The 27,604-nt window shown below is 33.6% G+C and overlaps 1 protein-coding gene across 2 annotated transcripts in view; it reads right to left on the bottom strand.

Annotated features, from left to right (window-relative positions):
- Window positions 1-4,795: 4,795 nt before the first annotated feature.
- Window positions 4,796-27,604, bottom strand: part of LOC117330451 (synaptotagmin-7-like) — a 31,533-nt gene continuing 8,724 nt past the window's right edge. For both annotated transcript variants that reach the window (XM_033888744.1, XM_033888743.1), the window contains exon 9: window positions 4,796-8,441. In XM_033888744.1, the coding sequence (XP_033744635.1) occupies window positions 8,367-8,441 (75 nt within the window). In that variant the 3' untranslated portion in view covers window positions 4,796-8,366. The remainder of the gene's footprint in view (window positions 8,442-27,604) is intronic.

The following is a 27,604-nucleotide window of genomic DNA, read 5'->3' as shown; positions in this document are numbered from 1 at the left end:
TTGGATCTGTGTGATTTTCTACTTTCAAAATGAATTCACAATTACCATAAATTTGGAAGGCACCAGTCAGCAACACCTATACGTGTTGTTAAAATTGCTACAATGATTTAACAATAGATATCCTTTCTTGAACATAGTGTGCAATAAAATAACGAGGTGTAATTAAGAGAATTGTCTAAAACATAATTATTTACACCAATTATTTATATTTTGTTTTACATTAGGTTTTAATTCATTTCCACAGTTCATTAGAATACTTTTTAAAATCTCCGTTAACCTTTTCTGTTTGTTGATAAATGGTGTTTTCCTGAAAATTGCCTCTTAACACTTGTCCATAGTACATTATAGTTTATGACTGGTAGCATATGGAAATAAAATGTACAGAGTGTCGTTTAAAATTATGTGGATTTTGCGATATCCTTTACCCTTTAATTATACTACAAAGGAGACAGATTCGGAAGCAGTGAAGAACGCCAGAATCCATTTACTGTATCTGATACTATTGATAAAACCGACAAATTCCTACTGTAAACATTCATTTAAACTTCAAGTATCAATTTTTGTTTTATAGTTTGCAAATAGATATGTTCCCCGATTAGCAAAACGAATTGAAAGTTTCTTCTTAGAACTTGAACAAATGATAAGAGTTGTTAGAGGTTTGTACGGACATCAAACAACCGATGGTGCTACATCAACACTTCCCGAACTTTTATGAAGTTAAAGTGGGACACGACTGATGAAGTTTTATATTCGTGTGGGCTACAGAGGAGAAAATGAACAATAGCGACCGAGTGTACATGCCATGAAGTCCGTTTATTGGTCCAGTGTCCGCCGTAATTGTGTGCGATTCGTCTTAATGTGATCCTACTTCTGACCATCACAAAGCCATGGCAAATACACGCTTCATTAATTCTTTGATTGGGCTGGACTAAATAGCACGAGGGAAGAGGAAATTGTACCGTGGATGGAGAGTGAATCCTCGTTATGTCGCCAGATGTATTAAAATATGACAAAATTATCACCACGTTAACGACCATTGTAACAACCATGCACTACGCCACGCTGACCGAGATAAATATTCTAATTCAATTTAAATAATACAATTTAGATATAAATTATCGTGCATATCCATTAAAAATGTATACATATAAAATAAGAAAAAAACAACAACACTACACACAGTCAAAACTATACTTTGAGAGTAAACCACATACACATGGTGTCGCAATTATTCCTAAAGTAGGCATTTTGGCCAGATAACAAGGTCATAAACGTTCGCTGACCCATATCCACTTAGCAGCTGGTGTCTACAACTCAACGTATCCCATTGGGACACTCTAATAGCGACATCTATTGGACACTTGTCGCCAAAATTGTTATCAATGAGTTTACATATTCATTTGATAAATGTGTCTTCCATTCATGAATATTTAGATATTGTTAAGATATACATCAATTATAATGATATTTACAAAGTACTGAAATATCTATTACTATCAAATGATATTCATTTGATTGATGCTCATATTTTCATTTTCATGAGATTTAGATCGAGATAAATCCTATTTGTTTCCCATGTACTCTTGTACCAATCTTATATTAGAAAATATATCTAGCAGATTGACAGAATTTGTCGATATAATACAATATGATCAAACATATATTAATTTTTTGATAAGATGTACCCTTCGTATATTTGTTTATTGTAAACCTATACACAGTAGACTGAATGATCTAGTTGTTATATGTCAAAACAAAGATTACTATCTTCACCATATATATTATATTTGGCACGGTGTTCATCTGATATAATGCTAATGTTAATATGAATACAAATTGACAGTTGCAATACTAAGTCGAAGTGTTACATGTACAAAACGTAGTTAGTAAGTTTGTTGTTTCATTGATGTAAAAAAAAGTATTGACACACAAGCATACCATAGAAAATGTCTTTTAGCATATATAAATAAACAATGGGGTAAAGATGTTAACAGACTTTCGGTTTTGGTAAGTCACATTGTATATACATGGGGTATTAGACCTGTCGGCCTCGCCGACTCTGTAGGCAACAGTACACGTACGTACGATTCCAAAGTAAGTAAGTTTTGATCGAAAGTCTATCAAACTGTGAACTATCACCACCATCAGATGGACCGACTGCCAATCATCAAGCACTGCCTGTTGGTAAACTGTGCGGAATGATTGACAAGATGGCCGACGATAGGGTACCCGTGCCACCATACCGACTTATCAGATAGTGTGGGACAATATACCGATATCACCAAATCAGAACCTTTATTTCCCTTTGTCCAGGGATGATAGTCGCTGAGTGATTACAGGGAGCGCAATAAGAACGTGACGAATCCCCTCTGTAGCTTGTATCTTCTCGCTTTCGACGTGCCCAACCAATCGCGGAGTGATATCACACGGGCAGAGTGATATCTCGCCGATATCAATCCAGGGGTAGAAGGGTGGTTAATTTGGAGCAAAACATGATTGATTATCCCAATGGCATTTAAGATAAGTCATTCGATACAGATGGTTATACCATCGCTACTCTTCCACAGAGGTTTTGTTTTTCTATTTGATGAAAATAAATGAGCAAGGGGGACACTTTTTTCGACTTCTCTTGTTTTTGTTCCAGTGAATAAAAATGTGATAAAACTGCTATTTTTTTTTAAGTAAGAATTTATATCATTCAATTTCACCACAACAAAATCTTGATACCATTACAAAAGTTAATTGTTTCAGTGGGATTTTAAAAAATGGCATAGACACATTAGTATTACAAAATGAAAAAAAAAACTTAAGTTATATCCAAGGGACAAAAAAATGTTTGGAAACTACACGGACGTTGGAACTTCGTATACACCAAGACTTGGGCGACGACAAATTGTCTACAGAAATATTGCATCTGATAAACAGAAAAGATAAGTTTTATCTCGATCTTTCTATCCCTAGTGGGTTGTCGCTCGCAACGGAGGCAACAGTGACTTGGTGAACAAGCAACGATAGAAATTCAATCCTGATAAAGAAAATAAAATATGTTTTATGATTCCAGCGCACTTTCCGCGGGGCCTGGCCACAGTGCGGGACAGAGCGGGTAGTAGGACACATTCAGTCCGCCATATGTAGGGAGAGTAGAGGTTATCTAAATTTGTGTCGGCCAAAATCATCAGCGAGATAAGGCGAGATAAGGTTGATATAAAACATGCTACCCGATATCACAACGTCAAAATATATAACAAAAATTTCACTGCATTTAAATGAATTACTTTAGACAAGCAGATTAGATTACATCTGTAAGTTGTAACGTTTTGACTCCCAAAGTCACAATGTCCCGCAATGAACGTTTATAAGCAATATAGGATCTAAATTGTTAGTTTGGAATGCGTATAGACCTCAAGATACTAAGTCTTGAGGGAAAATAAATCTTATCTTAGAATCCAAACAGAGTTATGTTTTAAGTGAAACAGTTTCATTATTTTTATTTAGGACATTGTAATTTATCTTCGGGCAAAATTGAATAAGTTGTATATTAGTGTGGTTTTTTTTTCACTTAGAAAAAGTGGCTGACGTTTCAATGTGTCGAGGTCATGAGAACATTGTTAAATTTTTCTTGGATTTTTATTCATTAATCACATCAGGTTAGGTACGTAACGATGATAAGTGTTGTTTTTAATTGACAATTAAAGTAGGAACATCAGAATGGACGAATATTTTTACGGTAATAAATTGAGTCTAACTTCGAATCAAACGACAAATCTAGAATTGCTTTTTATCACTAATTACCGATATGACCTTAGCTATTGCAGTATTTGGTCGAACTTCATCATCCAATGTCTCGGTTACCCTGCCCTGCCGCTTATTACCGCTCGATGTAAACACAATAGATTTCCTAAATAGGCTGCATCCTGTATTGGTTTCGTTTAATTTCCTGATATTTCTTTTTTCTGACATTTCGTCTGAAATGACAAATCTTTTATATTTTCGTTTCATCAAAATATGAAAGAGTGACAATTCTGATAACCAAATCAACTCCAAAATAACAAAAGCGGTAGAAAACAGAGAGCAAAATCATACATTGAATGTGAGCAATATATGAACACTGGCACGCGATACCACTTATTACAGCCCAACAAAATGTTCAACTTAAGATGGACGCGTGCATATGGCAGAATTAATCTCCATATCAATCATGGTAATAGTAAAAACGGCATGAGATCAGCCAAGTAGCAAGAAAAAGCGACGAGGCCCAGCGTAGCGGACAAACATTTTCTACATCTCACTGACTTCTTAATCTATATTTTTTCTTTTCTATTTCCTTGGCGGTGCTTACGGGACATGATCTGACAGGATAGGCGCCCTGAGGACGACAATACCGGCGAAAACGAACAGTTAACACGCATCGTATCTACTGAGTAAGAAGTACGCAGGTGTGAACATAAATATATAGCAAGACCAATATTTAATCACAAAAATATGCCGAAATTAATAACTTTGACATTAATTATCAAATTCAAATGGATATCAGAGAGTGCTCACATATTTATACTGATCATGTGTTTGTAATACAGCGTTAAACAAATAATTGATTAGTTGTGTATGCTAGTAACAACTTAAGTCTACTTATATAATAAAACATAAGGAAAAGTTTTGAAATTCCCTTTAAATTTAGTCTATATGAAACAAGGCCCGTAATGGGATGCTTTGGCTGTTGATAGTAAATAATACCACCCAGTCCGTCCCGAAATAGGAGATGGGGTACTGTGTATAAATCACAAACACTATCGACTGATGTGGAATGGTTTTTATTACAAATATATGAACAGAGACTCATAACGTTGTGTAAATAAAGATTAGTATATATATATGGAATGCTCAACAGTAAATATTGCTATACCGGGCCAGCCAGCTGTCCACAGTCGTCTGAACTACATCACACGCCTTAACCGTCGCAGATCAACTGCATAAAATACATCTCAATGTCGTAAATCAATGTCGTGTCTATAAAAAATATTTAAAAAAAAGAAAAAAAAAGAAAAAAAAAACGCCGATGCACTTTACATAAAAATATACTCAACGTTTTTTTTATAGTCGACTACTTTTTATGATCTTTCTTTCTGAAACTGCAAAATGTCAACGGAGTGTTCACACTTGTCATCGTAAAAATAAGCACCCTAACCCTGTTTCATAGCGTTTCTAATAACCATATCAGACATTTACTGAATAAGGTTAGGATGTAAATTGATGAAACACGATTAACAATGAAAGATGTCGTACCGAACGTCCGTTTATATATAAGAAAGAGAATACAATCACCGTCGTGCAACTACTTTCATAATTACATTAAGAAAAAATGAACAGAAAAGCAAAAACTCTATAAATAAATAAATAGTATTGTTACCGGACGACTTTTAATTTAAATGTAAATAAAGTGTGTTCGACTGTTTCCGAGAAAAAGCTAGAAAACATGTCGATTAACAGTCAAAAATGTTGACCGTTTAATAGTCAACAATGTTAACCGACGTTGAACATACGAACGCGCCCAAAACATTCAAACAGTTATGATGAAGCGTCTTTCTGATCGCGATTGCCGACGTCTGCTTATGGATGGTTCGAGTACATATCAGACGAGAGTCTTCTTTATCTGATTTTTAAATTGGGTATATCTAATTATTTTACTTATTAAGGAACAAAACAGTTGTCTCGCCCCTTCCATATCAGTCAACCGTCATAACTATTTCCTCCTCGGCCAGGTTGGTTCTAACACCGAAATGAAAGAGTTCTGATTGTTGACTAATAAGGGATACAAACAATTGTATATTGATACATTAAAACAGAAAAAAATACTTATACTATGTAACATCATGTATGTAGATTATAATAATTATTCACAAAGGATTGTACTTCTGGTTTTGTTTTCACTCTGCTTTTTAATTTTTGCAATTATTATTGGAGTCGATACAGAGACAATGTTATTTCAATATAAACATTATTTAGATGTTATGCAAGGAAATGATATTCGCTAAAAAAGAAATACGCGAAATAGTCTTAAAGTGAATAGATACGAAAACTGTAATTCCAGATATCAATTGTATAATGAACAGTTTCTTACGGCAACAACATTCTGTAATAAATCACAGTTCAAAGTCGGTGGGTATAACTCAATAAAAACATTAAGATATGTATAAGAATTATACACGTTCATACAAGGAATATGCATTCTATGTAAACATAGGTTTGATTAGATCACAGTGATATGGGACTATTAAAGCGTTACATTATAATATCATTAGATAAGAAACTTGAGATTAAGTGTAAAATGAAATGATACCTTAAGTCGTCACGTTTGTACAAATGACGCAAATGCATTTCCTCTTATACGACTATATTGCGTATGTCAAAAATAAAGTGCTTAAAATGGGATAGCTTCAAGATGTCCTACTCTGTTTTAAAACACGTGTATATATATGTACACAGGATGATAGCATTAGGTCTTACGATACACATTAAAATATATCAAGAAACGTGCAGTTATCAAAACGAAAATAACACAAGAGACATTATAACACGATCAACATAATAAGAGACAATTTCTTATCTAGATAAATTTGAACTACATACAAATTACTTTCCATTAAATGTATATTCTTTACCAATATTACAAAAAGTAATTACTATTTTCAGTATCAAACAATCGAGATGTATTCAGTCCGACGAAAGATGCATGAAATCAAAGTGAAAACGATGCGGATATTATTAGAGAGAAGCCATGACTGCTATGAACACTAAGTTAATATACATAACCATATCATGTTATATAACATATAACTTTGAAAATATATCCCGGAAATGTAGCTGCAGATAAATATTTCTTAATTATTTCTTAAGCATAGAAAATTAAAAGTTAAATAATAAAATAACAATTTCATGTATTTAACGTACTTTGGCCATTGACATATTGATTGGTACTCATCATGCTGACCATGACGTAAAATGAATAAATCTAGGTCAGTTGGTCATATCTCTCGTGCTTTCAGACCAATCAGTGTTTTAGTCAGCAAATCGTAGATTTCATTGTTTCAAATCCCCACAAAAAAAAACCCATATCACGCCGATCTGTACTAGATCTTGGTAAACCTGTTGTTGTCTTAAAACTCACAGTGATAAGACTCCAGTGGAACGCCCTATTTACCATTTCTACGACCCCCAGACCAGGGGAATGTCAGAATTAAAGGCACCCATTGTGGGGGTATTGGTATTAGCCATGGTGCATCATGTTAACTGCACTTCACCCTGCATCTGTTCACAGTAGGGTAGTTGTTGATAGCAAACTGGAGATCCACTGATATCAAACCATAAATTTAGATGGCTATTACATCTGATAAAATATTTTCTTGGGAAATGCCAAAACCAAAGAGGTTCTTTTGGATCAAAAACTATAGATAGCTATCAACTCTACTGATAAGGAATATTATTAACTTTTGGAAAATGCATTAAATCTCTGCAAGAGCTGGTGAAGATAACGGTGTACACCGTCGGCCTCAAACACCAGCCCCATATTTTGCTTGTCAACAGCTCTACCGAAATGGCCTACCAAGATCTTAATCTTATGGACCAACATCAAATCTTTCCCTCTGGAAGAATGGCTAATACCACTAAAACTCTATCAGTAACTTGTTAGCATAGTGTTAGTGAGATTTTCTTTGAAAACTACGATGATCTAAATTTCATTAAAGATAAAATCATGTAGTTCTTAAAACCCTCTCGACATAGTCTTTTGTTATAAAATGTAAGCAAGCGTTGATGGGTCATCACAACTGTTGCTTTCCCTGAAGATTTTTTTTATATATTTTTTTCAAAAGTTAATCAAAAGCGATTTAAGTTTTCCCGTTGCATTAATACCATGACAAAGACTTCAACTGTCAAAATCGTGCAGATAAATAGGCGTGTTAGATCAACTATAGATCTTTCCGTCAACAACGTCAAAACACAAGTAATTCCCACCACGTGTCGAGTATGATTTGTCCGATTTTAGGCCGAGCCCTTGGCTTTACATGAACCCGTAGTAGATAACAGTACTCCTCAAATGCACCTATTGTATATGTAAATTACTGCCAGCGGGATATCCGAATGTTACAACTGTTGTGTTATTATACGTGGTATGCCGTCATTTGAGTCGCCCATGTTTAGTGTCTACCTATCAAAACACTAATTATTCAATATATTCATAAACACGAGAAAAAAAGAAACGAAGAAGATGAGGATATTATCAAAATAGACAGCTTCCTATATGATGAATCAGAGCAGTCGTCCTTGTTATCCAGTGGTCCTTCCGTTCGGTCTGCCGATTGACGTCACGGTTACTTGATGGGAATACCCTCTACCATGCGAATCTTACCACAGGCGCCTGCCTTGCGACAGCTCACGCTTACTACCTAAAACGACAAAATACATATTCAATCAATGCTGCTAGTAATTAGCCAACATGCACACGCTAAAAACAAAATATATAATGAAATAACAATATGTTCTAATGCATGTTTCAAATATAAATAATGTGGATCATGTAATTACAGTGCATTACTTTCTTCAAATGCCAATGTACATATCAAACTTATATCAAATAGATAGCAAAATAACAACCGTACCTGAAAATACCTACATACTAGCCAAGATATATATTATACTGTGTGAAAGAACAATTTACAGACAAGTAAGTTCTACCCATTTAAGCATAGCAGACATGCATATACCGAATACTGGCATTAAACTCGCAACGGCAAGATAAACTGGGAATCGAAATGCTGATATTTTAAATGTGTGACACATATTAATAAGATAGAGATTGGTGTTTACATTAGCATCATGAACGCTGTCAAAAATATATAAAAAAAAAAACTAATCTAATTATAGACACGTTGTTACTATAATTAATTCGACGCTTGGCTTATACATCTTTATAAATTGTTAATCAACAGTAAAGATAATACTCCTTATATTTACTGCCTCTCTAATGTATTGGTAAAAACATTATGTATGTATTTGACATATTTCGTAACACATTATTACTATTATAAAAACACTAACATGATTTATAATGTTACTGGTATAAGTATTGAAACCAGATGGGATGATTTTCCATCCATCTCCATGTACTTATAGTTATGGTACCACCACTTGTATTTGTTTATATGGTACGGAACACGAATGTATGATTACTTTGTAAACGTTGTACGTAAGGCACTTCGCTGCCAATTTGTCGTCTTGTCTGGTGCACAACACCTGACGAAATGTCTCGGATTGGAAACAGGTTTATGATGAGATTACTATCAAAAATAACCTAAGAAATAATACCATTTTTTGTAAGAACATCTGTGCTTAGATGCTTCCAAATTGTTTTACTTGATGGAAGGGTCTCAAAGCAAGTGTGGACGCTCCTGGGCGCTGAGGGGCACTTGAACCTACTTGAGACCACAAGTATGTTTGTCATATCACTGTTAAAGCTAACAACAAAGTGGTCCCTCTCCACGCTCAACATCCACGTCACAATATTTACTTGCCGTTTCGGTTTGTTCTTTATATTGGTGGGAGAAACGTCTTTGTAGACTAAACAATGCTCAAAGACGCTGATAGACTGATGTCGCAAAATATTATGAACTGTTATTTGGAAACAGTTTTGTAAGTTTCTCACCAAGAAGTGTATGTCTTTACTCCCATGAAAAAACAACAAACCCCATTCTCAACGCGAAGGTTTGACATAAAGCAGACGTATATATAGAAAATCAGGCTAATTCAAATAAAAGTTTTTACACTAACATTTGGGGTATGCAATCACTCCGGCTGCCTAAATGTAACACTAGTGCCTTTGTACCGTCTTACCATCCCACTTCTCAGACGTCTATACCGACTTTAATACAACTCCCATAGGACTGTGTGTTAATATTACTAATGACACAATAACGAACAAGGTTCATCTGAGACATAAAGAGAAGGGTGATGCGAACCAGGTATATATAGTGATATCCGCCAAAACAATTACGCACAACATAACCTTCATTCAAGTAGCATACATCACAGCATAACAAACTTATTATTCTAACATATTTCCACACTCATCCATATATATTTTTCATGCGAGTCCTCCCTCAAAAACTTATTGTTCAAAAGGATACTAGTGACTAACTCAAAAACGTTCAATTCAAAATTATGAATATCTTGTTGATTTATTATGTTCAAAGCACTATAATTACTTCTACCAGCAAACAAAACGACCACAAAAATAAGTACTGACTTCTTTAACCACACCATGACCTACCACGAAAATACACAAAAAAACATCACTTTGATAATAAAATCCCAATTATAGTTAAGTGCAGAAAAACGTACCTGTATGAAAAAAATGGTAAATGTTCATCATGATGGTTCATTCAAATTGATAAATTGCTCAATGTTTTGGGAATAATTACATTAAAAATAATGGTAAATAGAAGTTGTTTGATGTAAATGGTATATACTTCATGGCAACTGTAGCAATGTGAAAGTTAGTCGGTTTCCACTGAAAGGAATGTATTGGCACTTCAGGTAATACTTAATATCGAATCGTTCATAACAAATTCTACATTTTCAAAATAAGTCTATGAGATAACTTGTTAAGACTTTTTAACAGGCAAGATTTGCCTCCTATTTATATTTGAAATAGTTGAAGACTTGACACAAGTTGCCATTGGGTTCAGCAAAAGTATACGGTGCGTGCTGCGTACAAGTAGATCTGCTAACAGGTGGAGCAACTAAGTCATCACGTACGAAATGTGAGGGTGTTGGTGAGAACTGATGGACAAACGAGTGAAACAGAGATGTTAATACCCTTCCCACGACACCAGGCTGTATCAGAAATTTTCCTTTCTGACAGCTACAAGTGTTCATTGGTAAAAAGAAATTGCATATTCCTAGATTCCAAACTTTTGTTTGAATACACATGGATACATTCAAAAGAATGGTTATTATTATAATCAATAGTTACTAATAGACTACACGAATACACAATTCAATAGTAACGAGACTACCGTGTGCAAGAATATTTTACTACGACAACCTGCATGTTTCAACACAAAAGAGCATTAAGAATACGAAATATGTCGAGCATGTTGTAGTAACTTCATTAAATTTTACAGCAATACAACAATAAGGCCTGGTTACTAGCCACCGAAACACGACATAATATGATCTTTCCAGTCTCTAGTATATGCATCTGAATTTTTGTTAGTATGAAATCACTAGAACATCGTCCATTTCCTTGTGAAACACTAAGTTTGATGTGTGCAATGGCATGAAGCATGGTACATAGGTGTTACTACCAAGAAATGGAATGTTAACTACCTAGTTTAAAAAATTGACATCTTCGCACTTCTTATAGAGTCGGAAAGGTTGAAATTGAATACCGAGAGAGGCGTTTGATGCACCAGGATATATAGGCACGTCCGGTCGGTCTAAATTGTTTTGAAGAGACTCTCACATTTCGCATTATATTCATTACCTTTTTCAAAACTCTTCGTTAAATTCATCCAATATTAAATGAGGACAATTCAGCAAAGGAACGAATTATCATAGTGTTTTCTAATAATCTATTCGAAATCTTACCACTGACCTCGGCAAACCAGGCAATCAATTAGTTCCACAAATTGTTTTTAAGAGAAGTACACCAATAAAGAATTAAAAAGTAAACCGAACATCTGAACATTGTATTGAGATACATAAGCTAAATGCCTATAGTAACGTGTTGATATGTATATAGAAAAAGATATATATATTTTATGAGGAATGCTAAATAAACATATGATAGCTATGTGTAAGAAATTAAACCGATAGCCTTGTTGGTAAGCGTTAGAAGGTTCATAAAATGATATCGCTGGATAAATATCAGTTTCACTGAAAATGTCTTAATGGGGTGAGTTATATTGAATATGTGTCTTCCTTGTTAACATAAAAACATCCTTCAACACAGATGTTGCATATGGAATCGTTAAGTTATATCAATTCAGTTTCCACTTAAAACCGGTTATTGTATCAATGATGTACAAAACATGTTCGCTTGGGTGATTATCCAGGACAACGGAGATCAGATTCATGTAGTACACATCTACAAACACATCTTCTTTTACTTTATTTGCTTCACTGCATTTAAAACATAATCAATGTAACCAATACATATGAATCTGATTTAGACTTTTTTTCTGCCATCCCCCGTTTACTTCAATACCACATTTGTATAGTCAGGTGGAGGACAGCTGTGTTACAGCAGCGTTCTTGTTTACAAGGTGATAAATAGATGCGAGGTGTTCTTAGCATCTTGCGTTACTTTGTTCAAAAGCTGTTAGCAATCATAATTTATGGCATCGTATTTTTCAATATTAAAACGAATTACATGAACCGATATGTCAATTAGATGGTGAAATACATTTCACCTGTACAGGGCGCTCTCACACGAACCACAATCTTTCACTATTGTCACCGGCAAAATTATATAAATGCCTCATTATTTAACAAGTTTCTGCTGTTCCGGCTGACCCCTCAAAATAGTGTGAAATTGGGATTCAAAGTAACTTGTGGGATAAAAAAAGTTTTCATTGAAATTTTGAAATGAACCAACAATTTAAGATCTTATCAAAGGATCCAGAATTTATATAACTTGACATAAACTGTTGATACATTAAAACATAAATATTCATGTATTTTCACTGGTGATCGTAATTTCTTCCACAAGACACTAAACGTTGTTAATTAGAAAGTGATAAAATCACAGGAGAGTTCCATCTGAATGGTGTTATGTAGAATTTTCAATTTTTTCACTCTTTCAAACGTGCTTGATTCCCATTAAAATAGTTGGATGTCAGGTAAGCATGAAAACATAGCTCATAAAATGGGTGGGCATGGCAGGAATATTAAGTGAAAGTTGAATATATAACACTAACCAATCGGTCCTGTTTATGTGATCACTGAGGTGAGGCTGCGAGTATATACACCGCGTTTATGAACTAACCGAGCAATGTGTGTGAGTAACGTTTGATAGCTGGCTTAACAAGTACCACAACTGCATGGACAAAGGCAGCAAGTGACAAACATTATAACAGTATTTTTCTTTGTAAATAGTAATTACATGGGTGCATTCTGCTTATAAAGGATGTTATTAGGTTATGGCAATGTTAATTTAATTATAACGGTAATAGCCTATGAAGTAGTAATTGCACATTATCATCGATGAACCATTTACACATTTTACCTGGTTACAGGTTTGTCCATAGACAGCATGACTGCAAGAAATGACTATTATTAATCGAGCTCCAGTACGTTCACCATCAATATTAGCGACTAAAAGACAGAGAAGAAGGAAGTAGAAGTTTCATGTAATAAACTTGTCCAAAGGCATTAGTCTTAGTAGAACTTAAAGATTAGGCAAAAAGTGAAAAGTTACAATTCCAAGTATTGTCATTAATTCTGAAATATTACTGTTTAATGATTTCATTAAATTGCCAAAAAGTCTTTTATCAGTAGAAAGTGATGACAACGACGATGATGACAATTTAGTGTGTCTACGACAATAAAGTACATTGATTTGCTACCATCACACCAGTACAGGCAGTGTCTGGGAGAGTATGTATTTCTGGTCTGACACACTATCAGCCCAGTATCTATGGTGATAACACCGCCCAATCGGATAAGATTAACGATCACATCATCGTTCTGTGAAATTGCGATCCGCGACCAAACTCATCATCTTATATCATTCTATGGAATAAGCAAGTTTTTTTCTACACAAAATGAAAATATATATAAAATAAAAAATGACCTATTCAAAAAACGTAATTTTAGCTACAGCAGCAAACTAGCACTTTTAGTATTTTGATATCCTTCAATTTTAAAAGAACATCTTGAGGCGGACCTAAACCATATTTTAGATGGCAACACTGATGGTGAAAAGTTAAGTCCTCAAAAAAGATATGTGATGTCATTAATAGATAAGCATCTTGATGTTTCATTTCGTATACACGTTCTTCAAATTTTCGATTTAAAAGTGTACGTAGCATACTCCTTTCTAAAATTAACAACCCCAAACGTAGTAATTTAAACTTTATTTACTGAAATGAAATTTGATTCTTAATAGTTTTTAAAACTTCCACAGCAAATGATTTCCTAATTTAATGTCACATAAAGTAAAAGCAAGCCAAAGTGATTACTACTAAATCGAGAAGATTTCGGCATGAGTTCCCACCTTTTAAAATAAAATCTCTTTAAATACATAGATCTGACAGGTGCACTAAGGGGGAAATAATTGCTCATTTTTTTTATTTCAAATCACATGAAACTTCGCTGAGAGAGAGAAATACAGTTGTAAGCTGTGTGTGAGTCAGTTGGACAGGATATATGGAAGAAAGCAATTTAAGTGACTCGAACAACACCATCACTGTAGAGGTTTGACGACAATGAAATTCATATTGAGCGCAAAATTTGTCAGCCACGCTTGACATGATTTGCTTTAAAAGGATCATAGTACGGTGGTATAGTTGTACATGCACAAGAATACGGTTTTTGTGCAATCACAAATTAACACAGACATTTTCTGCTAGCCCATTCCAGACCACCCACCCCAGTCACACGCTATCCATAGCACTAGGCTTTTCAGACACTGCTGACCCGGAACAACCTTAAACATAACACCTTCAAATGCTTCCACGGGAGTGAGTCAAACAAATCACTATATTTGTGTACTAATTTGGAAACGTGAATAGTGCAAATAATGACGACAGTATTTCATGAGGAGGAGAAAATTGGAGTAAAATAGCCATTTTAATGACATATAACACATAGTTTACGAGACAGTAAAATCTAAAATGGAAATGAAATTTCAGGGCTGTTATTAACCAATCATAACAACTAATCGGAATATCGTGTAAAACCCACGCTTGGCAAATTCTGGAAAATCTTGATTAAATACACTAAATCGAGATAAAGTGTTGATACAGCAGCAATAACCTTAAGATGATATATGAGCAATTACTATTGTAACAATGTCAACTAATTAAATCTTTTAACATTTCAAATATGAATTCAACTACATGTGGTGATTAAAATTCATCTACATGAAAATAATATTAGTTCAATATCACAACACAAATGATAGATGTTACAAAATGAAATACTAAAACCTTCAATAACCCCATACTTGATGTGAATAAACGATATATTATGTTCTATATTATGTAAAGGATTGGAACATATTTGGGTTAAAATCATGTCATAGCACATGGTTAGTAACATATTACAAATATTACATATAATATCAAAAAAACGAAAAGAAAAAAAAAGAAAAAGAAAACAATACGATTTGTCATCACATCCAATATTATAGACACCACACAAACCATGACAAGCAGTCACCATGCATACGAAGTGCTAAAAACACACATATAAAAACAATAACACGGACGTGGAGGAAACCTATAGCCCCCCGGTTTCACCGGTAGGGGACTACCTTGTGATAACAGCACCCAATCATCATCATACCAAATGAAACAGACACACACAAAATAATAACAATACCAACCGTTATCACACCAAATGCTTGACCCTCCCCCAAGAACAACACCAATAGTCTTCATACCAAATGGTACAGACACACGAAAAACAATTAAAAACAACCGTCATCATACCAAATATTACAAACACCCACAAAATAACAACACCAACCGTCATCATACCAAATATTACAAACACCCACAAAATAACAACACCAACCGTCATCATACCAAATATTACAAACACCCACAAAAAACAACACCAATCATCATCATACCAAATATTACAAACACCCACAAACAACAACACCAATCATCATCATACCAAATATTACAAACACCCACAAAATAACAACACCAATCATCATCATACCAAATGCTACAAACACCTACAAAAACAACACAACCATCATCATACCAAATATTACAAACATCCACAAAAACAACACAACCGTCATAATACCAAATATTACAAACACCCACAAAAACAACACCAACCGTCATCATATCAATGCTACAAACACCAACAAAATAACAGCACCAACCGTCATCATACCAAATATTACAAACACCCACAAACAACAACACCAATCATCATCATACCAAATATTACAAACACCCACAAAATAACAACACCAATCATCATCATACCAAATGCTACAAACACCCACAAAAAACAACACAACCATCATCATACCAAATGCTATTGACATCCAAAATGGTAAACATACCAGTTGTCATTATATGAAAAATATAGACATCAACACAAAATAGAAACAACACAATAATAATAGAACCTTTCAACATTATTGAGTTTCCAGCAACTTAATCAATGACAGCTTGTCTATAACATTTTGAAATCTGAAGAGAATATCTAAAATGCTACTCCTGATAGTCTATACATGTACATCATATATCGGCAATCTTGGATAGCATACATATTGCGTCTCAGTATCTAATCAATAGCCAAACTTAGGTCAATTTACCAGCTCTCACAATAACAATACATTAACTCACACAGTCTAGATTTACTTCAACAGGATATATTAGTCATATAAAAATACATTGCAATCTAGGAAGATAGATGAGAAATACTTCTTGTTTTCTTGTTAATGTTTTACAATATTCTTAAAATTAATGTGTGGGAGGATTTGACATGGAATTAAATGTATATAAAATATGGGGTTTGTCATCACAGATGTCCATAACAGAATACCAGGCCTTTGCCTATGATTAACAAGTGGCTGGGTGTATGATATTAAATATGAATATGAAACTTGAAGTTGTAACAATGCCACGGATCACCCAACACCCATCAACATCACGATAATGTGAATTATAAATATATCTTAAAATGGACTAATAATAACTCGGATGATTGTAGGGTATACAATGATTTATGAATAACAAAACCATTAACACCATAAAATATATATAAATTAAATTCATTGTGGAGAAAAACATCAGTTAGTACATATATGTATACATAAGATCTTCTCAACATAAATCTGATTCTGTCATTTGGTTCAAATTGGCGATGACCCCAGAAAGAGCATTCTATTGTACAGAGCCACCAAGCATGTCAGTATTGCCAGTGTTACAATGGACGGGGTAGAAATAACATTAGAAGTGGTATTCTGACACCTCCATAAACACTCTCTTCCATTTATCCTTCAACCATTAATGAAATTGATTTACATTACACATTGATTCTTTCTCCGGAATACGAGGTTTAATAGCTTATCCATCAAGTAACATAACACACTGTATTATTGTGTGCCTCTGACAAACAGTAATGTATTACATTCTAACTGCAATGGCACTTAGATTTCCCAGTTTTATGCCTTCTTTTTTTAAAGATGAATTATTATCCAATATGATTGTATTTATTTAAATTACAAGTATAATGATAATTGTTTTGGAATTCCTATTATGTTTATAATTGAACTTCTGTTGCAATAAAATATTTAAACGATATCTGAATTTAAACATGGAATTTAAATGGAATAACTCCACAATTGTGTAAGATTGGGGTTTTATTGTTGACATAATGTGCACATTTTTTTTGTTAATTTCCATCTCAATTTAGCCATAAGTGGAAACAGGAACATGGGCGTGAAGATGACAGTATCTGTGCTCTGCACAGTCTCCAATGAAAATGTAGATTTATAAATGAAAACGCTAACTGTATGCCCTGAGACTGTCAAGTTGGTGGGTCTGTAATTCGAGGATAAAACATTAATTTGTAAGTTTGACACATATCATAGAGCAGTTGAAGACAATTCCACAACCGGATAGTTTTGAAAGCTGCAAAATGTTCTTCTCAGGATAATAAAGAACTGTGTTATAGATGGGTCATAAGTCAAGACAACAAGACCATCAGGGAGTTTGACACATATTACAGAGCTGTTCAAAATAGTCCCTCAACTCAGTGATTCTGAAAGCAGGCCACTGCCCGCAAAACAATGGCCTGAAATATAACACTAGACATGATACAGGATAAATCAAGCTTGAAGCCACAACGCTTCTTGCAACATTAGCGCAGGTACCGAAAAGACTCGTAAACAAAACTTGCTGTCATACATTTATCCAACTTAAACAAAGACTCTTTCAAATGATTCTGACAAAGTCGTTACAGCTATTTGTCAACAAAAACCAAGCCAAAAAAACCTTGAGTTGACAGCGTCACAGTAAAGGAGACCACCTTAACAATCATTATACCCCAATATAAAGATTAAAACTCTTTATAGTTGCCCGTGTCCAAATCTAGTATTACTTACACATATCTGTTACACCTTATGGTATATGTTAATTACTTTGGAACTGAAAAATAGTGATTAATACTAAGTAATTAGAGAGAAAAAAATAAATAATATTACAATTATGTTGTTGCTGCAATCTAGCTGATGATTATCAGGTAATTTGCAGTAATGTGATAACTCTCATGTACGTAGACCTACATCACAGAACTGTAAAACAGTCCTCCTGATTAATTACTTTTCTGCTATAATTCCCTAAAGAAAACCCGATCATTTTTTTTCTATTTTCTTCTATCAGAGGGCTATACTCTGCAATTAATGTAAGCAAGACCATTTTATTTTGATATAATACATTGCATACTTGAGACCTGATACTAAACAGGTAGCATTTAACATGCATTTCATTTTTTTCCAGTTCTGTCTCAAGGACAAGGAAAAACCTATAAAATGTCTCAAATTTTAGTTGCTGCCACAAAAGAAATTGTACTGAAACATAGCTAGAGTTCAAAAAGGCCATGAGAAGATGATGTGTCAATATATAAAATATCTATATATCCCCCCTCTATTGCCTTGTGACTGTAAAGAAGTCTGGTACTCTACAAGGTCTGCAGCCAATTGAAAACACAAAATGCTGACAATTATGAGGCAAAAGATGGATTGTCCAAAGAATAATTGTGTAAGGTTTGGTCAGAGTTTCTCTACAGGGTGTCAAACCAGTAATGTTCAATTAATGGTTTAGAAACAGTGGCATTAGCAAGTGGTACTGTCAGGTTACATAAAAATGTAGGCAATGCTGACTATGTGGAACACCATGTGTGTCAGATAGAAAGCCATTAAGCAATGCTTTCACACAAGCGTGATTCTCAACACTACTTCATCTCTAGGTGTCCCCATACCACCAGTCACGAAAAATAATAAAAAAAACTGTTTTCTTATATGTGAATTATGGCAAAAAACTAGTAGAAAGATTCACATGAGAAAATGTGCTCAGCTTAGTTCTTCTGATGGACAAATAAGGCGTAACTTAAGTTTAAGTGGAATTAATTTGAATCACCTAGTTCATATTTACTCCAAATTTGTCATTTCAGATTTTGAATTAAACTTTAAATGAGGGGTGGTAAAAAATTCAGTGTAGGAGAATGCATTTAATGAACACATAGGGAGATTAGTTACTCTTAATATGTAGAGGCATTAGTAAGTTCATTTCTCATATAAGCTGACATCTGCATCCAATAATTTCTTTATGTCGAAAAGACTAGTAATGATATAAAACTTATAATGACAATATTATTCTCCCTTTTTCAACACTAAAAAGTATGATAATTTAACATGTATTAGAAGCAAAAAAACAAACTTTATTGAAATTATTGTTTTAAACTGGTTTTATACCGTAATTACATTGTATGTCTGAATGACACTGTATATAAAAATACACTTAACAAACCTATAACAGTTAAAAATGTATTTTATTTGCATGACCCACTTCATACAAAGTTAGAAAATCAGAGAGCCAGTCTTGATGCTTTACGTCAATTTCAACTTATAACCCAGTATAATATGAACTTTTAGATGTTGAGTATGATATCTATATAACTTGTATCACATTAACAAATGACAAACTTTTGTCGGAGCTTAGGAGTTCACACAAACATTTTTCAGAACACATAAATTTCCAAATCAAAACCAAATCTACAAACCAGAGTAGCTGGCCAATCATGTGTCAGACAGTAATACTGTACACAACACCAAAGATTGAGACATTAATTTTAAGTATTCCAAAAATACTGATACTATGTATTGATTTCTGGTGTAGATTCAAGCATTTAAAGTAGCCCAAACTCCAAACGAACATATTAAATGGGCAATGAGGGGACCAGATAACCCAGACACTGTGCTAATGAGAAAATCCTTATCAAGGCACAGAGTAATTTACTGGTGACAAAAAGACTTTGTACAAGTTCTGGTATTACTGGTTCGACTAGAACGTATTACCAACAACTACCTGGTGTGTCATTGGGTGCAAACTTGGAAATCTACACTCAAAACTGCCTTGAAATCGTATTGAAAACATTTCAAAAGAATTTAACTGGTAATTCTAAACTACAGTACTTTCATGTATTTTGTAACAAACTCTAACCAGCATGGAGTCATTCATATAGCACAGGTAGATTTCAGTGTTATATTCAAGAGAAAGAGACAGCAAAAAATCTTTTTCTATATATTTGGAGTGTATATGTTTTTTAAATTTCAGGACAAGAAAATTGAACCTGGCATATAAAGTTCATAACAGAACAAAATTCTTTAGGTCAAACCAAGTTTTTGTTGTGCTTCTTCTTTCAAAAATACTTAACCAAATATTTTACAACAAATTTTCAAAAACATTTGGCCTGATAAGTGGTAAAAGCAGTAATGGTGTGTATATATATATATACGGACATGCTACTCCATTACTTATCAATAATGGGACTGAGTGACAGATCCACGTACCTGTCTCAATCAAACGGCTCACACATTCTTACATTAAAACCATAGCCAAACACCTACTTTATATGACCATAAAAGCTATTAAATTGTGTGTGATTTATGAGTGTGTTTGATCTCTGTATTGACAAACATCAAATCTATACATCATCGCAGTCAAAGTTCGACCCTGACACCAGCCAGGGTTTCATTATTTTTGTTTGTTATTACTGTGATAAATTTGAATTTTTAATAACAAAATTTAAATCCCACACATTTTTCTAACAGAAAAAACTAAAATATTGTACACCTAACAAAGAAAAGAAGAAAATAAATCCCTTCATCTCGGATTGCAACACGGTGCCATAATTTCTAACTTAGCTTTGTTAGAGTCCATTATGCTAGGTGAGCTAGTACATTTGAGTAAATGAGTGGCATTGTTTGATTACTGTTCAATTGGAAATGAATATTATGCAATAGGCAATATTCTTTACAGTGACATGACTAGAGACTATAGAAAATCTTTATATTTAGATGGAACAGAGCTGAAATACTGACGACACCAACTGTGTGACACGTCATTCGAAACAACACAGCCCTTACAGCTTCTCATATACAGGTGATATATACATAATATAATAATATTAGAGAATGCCGATGTGGCGCAGCTGAATAAGCTGCGGGTATTTCTGGCTAGGCGATTGGATGCCGTAGATCGTGAGTTCGAGGCCCGGTCAGGGCACGAGTCAAAAAGTTGTCTTCCTTCTTCATTTGTGTTTCTAAGCTATATATCTATTTATTAGCACAATGTATCATATACACTATGTGTTGTGGATCCGAAGATATAGATTTGAATTTCCTGTGGTAGTTGTACCCAGAGAAATAATATAATAATATAATATATATACATAATGTAATAATATATATACATAATATAATAACATATATACATAATATAATAATATTATATACATACATAATATAATAATATAATATACATAATATAGATAATCAATTTCCAATCCATGATTTTTTTAAACATTCTAAATATCAAATCAGCATAAATTTGATCATATGTGATTAGATATAAGTATCTCACATATTGAAACTGGATTGATAAATAAACAAAAACAAAAAAAGAACAAACACTAATCAGAAATTAATCTAAACTAAAAATATCATAAATTGAAAATTTTGGATGCATCAAATAATTTATACAGTAATACAATGTATCATGATTTTGAAATAATGTTATTTGTGCCAATGAGTAAAGAATGATTTTATTTCTCATTTAATTTGCTGACCTCTTTTATATGTGATATCCAAAATCTAACTTATGATATTACCTATTAATGAGTGATCACACATTTATCAGTGAGTTTACCATTGAAGACTAAAATCCAATGGAGGCGAATAGTATTAATTAACTGAATGTTTGTTCTGATAAAAATGTTCAGTTTACAAATTCAACACTGGGTATATCTACTTGTTCAAGGAAATGTGAAAACTGAAACCTGTCCAGACAATATCTTCTATTGACAACTGAAATATTTCATGCATAAACTTTGTACCATATCAAAGCCAAGGTCGCAGCAATCAATATTTATATTCTAGAATATCTTGCTGTTTTCAGATTTGTAAACAAATTACAATAAAGTTTGCAAATACTACATAAGCATTAAAAACATATTGTTAAACGACAGGGGGAGTATGAAGTATGGCTCGAAGGTGTATAAAAACATCTTTCCCATTCATTGATTTTTATCATGATGAAGTCTCAAGCAATATTACAGTACAAAGGGAGGTAACTTTTATAATAAACTGACTTCATGTTATACAAGAGGCCCATGAGCCTTACAGGGACATTCCATCGTTTGAATAAAGTTTAGGTCGTCAAAACTAAACTTACTGGAAAATATGTATTTTTTCCAAGTAAAAAAAGTTATAATCTTTACATTAATATGGCACAGCAGTTTAACTCTCAAGATAAACCAAAGTTCTTGGAGTATTAAGTCCTGAAAATTCTTAATTCGACCTAAAGTATCACTAATTATCGCAAAGACATACAGTATTTGTCTAAGATATGCCTTCCTGTACATTTAATTTATTACATGTAGGCACAAACACTCAAATAATCATTGTTCGAACATAGATTTCATCAATAGAAATTGTGCATGTTTCTGATGTCTGAACGAAGGAATGCCCCTTTTAATGGTCGCACATGAGTTCTGAAAAACACAGATAGTTGATGTTTTGTTTTATAATTAAGAATTTAACACACTTGATTCAGTGTGACCTTGAAGGTTAGTCAAGGTTATTCAATAGAACAATTTTTTTCAGTCTGTAATTGAAGTATGTCACTGGCCAAATATCACGACTTAGTCTAGTAGAGCCACTTGGTTAATGAGAAGTTGTTTAAAAACTTTAACATATTTGACCCCTGTGACCCTGAAAGTGGGTCAAGGTCATTCATTTGAACGTCTTTTATTAGCAAATGGTGTAATTTTTGTTAGCCATTTATTTCAGCATGCTACTGGTTCAACATGATGACTTTGGGCCTCCTGGTTATTGAGAAGACGTCATTTATAGGTTCTAATGTATTTGATCTGTGACATTGAAAGTAGGTTAAAGTCATTCATTTGAATAACTTAAGTAGCCCTTCATCCCAGCATGATACTGGCCCAATATCATTACTCTGGGCCCCTTATCTACTGAGGAACTCAAAAATTTTAATTGTTTACAACATAAAGTGCACACCACATGATGCCTGACAAAAGGATATCATAAAAAGCCATCCGAGACTGACCTGCAACACATGATGCCTGGCAAAAGGATATCATAAAAAGCCATCCGAGACTGACCTAAATATCTAATACAGTAAAATGCTTGATAAAACAAACTCTTGTTCCTGGCAGTAAATGCCTTTGATTTATGTTAACCAAATACGTCACAGATGCTTTTTTTCAATTAACTAATCAAACATCTATTTTGAAAGAGCAGAAAATAATTTATTAAAGTAATTAAAATCTTTACAACCCTATCCCCCGGTATTGCATTTCACGGAATACAAGGGATGACACAAAATTTCATGAAATATACTAAATATACTAAATATGTAGTAGTATGAACTAAGGTGGAGGCCTAAGGAACATACTACAGGTACCCCCACCCCTATGATGGCTATTTAATCCAATAAAACGTACATGGTTATGCATAAAAATTGAAAATAATTTACACTTTTTTTAATGTTTTCTAAAGTCCAAGAAAGAAAACATTAACATGCTTGAGCTTAATTCTGATCATGAGTATTAACATGACATTATTTTGTAGTCGATTAAAAAAAATGCTCCTTCACTGATGTGAAATGACAGAAGCATGAGGATGGAATTTTAACATACTAATTTTTAACATTGATTGATAAGCCTCTACTGAAATATCAATACAAACAGCATCAAGTGAGAGATATAATAGAACGAAGAAAGACAACTCCTATATTTTGCCTTAACTAATTCTAATAAGGTGTCACTCCACTATCTTACTTGGTCAATATCTATTGTTTGTATACAGAGGAGCTACCTGGTTACACTGTATCTATCACCAGTGCTAGTCATTTAAAATTCTACAATATCAAAAAAAGCTAAAATGTTCCTTTTAAATCACACATTGCTGGCTTAGTTTAAAGCCCCTAATGCAATGTACGTAACTGGTTAACTGGTGACTGTAAAAAATGTTTCCATTATATAGTAAAAATAAAAAAAATGATAATTATCATGTCCTCATGTCAGGCATTATAGGGCTGAGATGACTATTTGGTGTTTACATATTGGGTGTTATTTTTATATTATACAGACAACATATGTTCAGGTCCCTGTGGGCCATGTCTTGCTTGCAAATGGTGTAATTTAATAAAAGACATTTGATAATAGCAGTTTGTTAATACATTAAGTGAAACTTTATTTTCTATTTCCTCTACACCAACAATTAATTATATGTATCCATGTCCTTACAGGCACCTTTCCTTAATTTCTTTCAGAGATAATGACATATACAGTCAAACCTGCCTTGGCGACCACCTGAATTAAACGGCTCCCTCTCACATGATACCGTATTTTTTCCTCCCAACGTTATTTACTATACTAGTGACCTGAATTAAGCCACTACCTGTCAGACGTGACTAACGACCATCATTTCCGTGTCCCAAATGCTGAAAAGCGACATTTTTCAGCGACTTTCTGAGTTTTAAAACGGAAGCAGAAGTCATAATCAAGAAGAAACCGGACGAACTTGTCTGCTTTTAAAGATTAAAAAATACTTCAGAAATGCATGAAATGTCTTATTCTGTCTCAAAAAATGTATTGAATTTATTATCTTTGCCCTGATAACAACCAAAAACGAACGAAACTGTACTTTACTTCTAAACAAGAAATATCTTTAAAAAAGATAAACTACATAGTTTTAATGCTGGTGGTTATAACAGAGACATATATACAGAGAGATTAGTAACATCGCTATTTCCCCGTACACATAGTGGCTCCCTTTATTCGTGACCACTCAAGAATATCCCTTATCGAGAGCGTCCTGTCTCCTATCAAACACACGCGAGCGCAGGTAAATCGGGCTATGCGCATGTGTGTATCGTAGTATTAGAACTTATTCGACATGTTCTGGTTAATCCGCAATTACGTCAGACCAAAACATCGTCATTTTAAATACACACAGAAAGCACATCGTTTTATTTTGGCCACTACAAAAGTTACCACATTAACCAAAAACTATCAAACTTATGGGATATAGTCTTATTGATCATGCATATTGTTGTCATTTATCCGTATTTTCGAAAATCCATTGGGTCCTATTCGACATGTCCAAGTTTGTAAATAGCCGCCATTACGTCAGACCAAAACATCGTCAATTTTAAACGCACACAAAAAGCACATCGTTTTATTTAGGCCACTACAAAAGTTACCACATTAACCAAAAACTATCATACTTATGGGATATAGTCTTATTGATCATGCACATTGTTGCCATTTATCCGTATTTTCTAAAATCCATTGGGTCCTATTCGACATGTCCAAGTTTTGTAATTAAGCAGCCATTACGTCCGACCAAAACATCGTCAATTTTAAACGCACACAAAAAGCACATTGTTTTATCTAGGCCACTACAAAAGTTACCACATTAACCAAAAACTATCATACTTATGGAATGTGGTCTTGATTATCATGCACATTGTTGTCATTTATCCGTATTCTCGAAAACCCCATAGGGACTTTTCGAAAATTGGAGATTCCCGCCGATCTTTCCTGCGTTGTGCTTGACTTTCATACTCAAAATACAAACACTTGGACAGCAAATTGTGATATATTTCATATTGATGACACTTCTGCACTTTGATATTAATAAAATTAAAGCACATAATTGGATCTTGGTGATGATTTCAAATAGAAATTATCGATAATTATGTGTCTGGTTTTCAAGTTTTCTCCAATATGGCGTCTAGTGAAGACTGAACCGAGCGACCGCAAAGGATTGTGGGAAGGTCAGGGGCCACTATGTAAACACAAGGGCAAATAGAGAGCTGCCAATCTCTCTGTATATATGTCTCTGGTTATAATGTAAAAGTGCTGGTGAAATAAATTAACGACTAATTAATAAATGCGCAGTTTCATCACGGGTAACAAAATTATATCAGTTTGAATCATTTTTGGTGATAATAAGACTGCATTTGAATCAGGAATATGATTTTATTAATGGGTCATTTGAATAGATACATCCACTTATTCAGCTTGCATTCAATCTTAATTTTGTTTCATCTTTAACTGCATGTCTGCATTTTGCATTTACCGCTATATTGACCAATCACATACTTCATCTTGACCAGTAACGCCACCTGTCGCGTCATATCCGGGAACAAAAGAATATTATACGGCTATGCCGAAAAAGGAGATGGGATATGGCGAAAAAACGTCCTCGCCATTCAGACGATTTTCACGAAATTTTGATAGATAAAAATACAAACATTTGCTTGGGAAGTATGAAAAAGAGTGAATAAACAGTCAACTTACTGTTTAACTGAAATTTATGTTCTTTTTGAGACATTAGGACAGATATTTGCCAGTTAAAAACGTCTCCATCGTTATGAAGGAAATGCAGTTACGTGACTAATAATCCGGACGAAGTCCGGGCCAGGATTTCAGGAATGCAAAAAAAAAAAAGAGAAAGTTTTTTCTTTCTTTTTTTTTGTAAATGTATCCGGCACTGGAAATAATCAAATTAGCCATTCAAACTCTTTGATTATTTTTTTGTATTTTAAAATTAAAAAAAAATTATTGTAACATGCTAAAAGAATATATTAATGAAAATAAAAGAAACTGAATTAAATTAAAAAAAATAAATATTGTACTACATATGTAGAAATGGGGATATGTTTTTATATTGTCCATTATTATAAGCATTTAATTTCATTTAGTGAATAGTGATTTTTCTTTTTCTTTTTTTTCTTTTTTTCTTTCGTTTTCCTCAAGAGGTCTCTTACAGATTTGATCATATTCACAATCTTAATTGATGACTGAGGAAATTCCTTTTCATATTTGTACTGATACTTGTAGCTGATAAATTTTACATATGTGGCAGAATAATTATGAACTTTCCTTTTCGGGTCATTTTCTTTGAACCTGGATTAAGAGACCACCTGTCATATGTGACCTTTCTTATAGACTCCCTTGGAAGGTCACATATGACTGCAGTTTGACTGCTGCGGTTTGACTGCATGTATAGTGTTTTTAACTATGAATACATGTACATTTA

Source organism: Pecten maximus, chromosome 7 (genome assembly GCF_902652985.1).
Source record: "Pecten maximus chromosome 7, xPecMax1.1, whole genome shotgun sequence".
In the NCBI taxonomy this organism is placed as follows: domain Eukaryota; kingdom Metazoa; phylum Mollusca; class Bivalvia; order Pectinida; family Pectinidae; genus Pecten; species Pecten maximus.
Note: the sequence above shows the minus strand (reverse complement) of the source record. Positions and strands in the feature narration are given on the sequence as shown.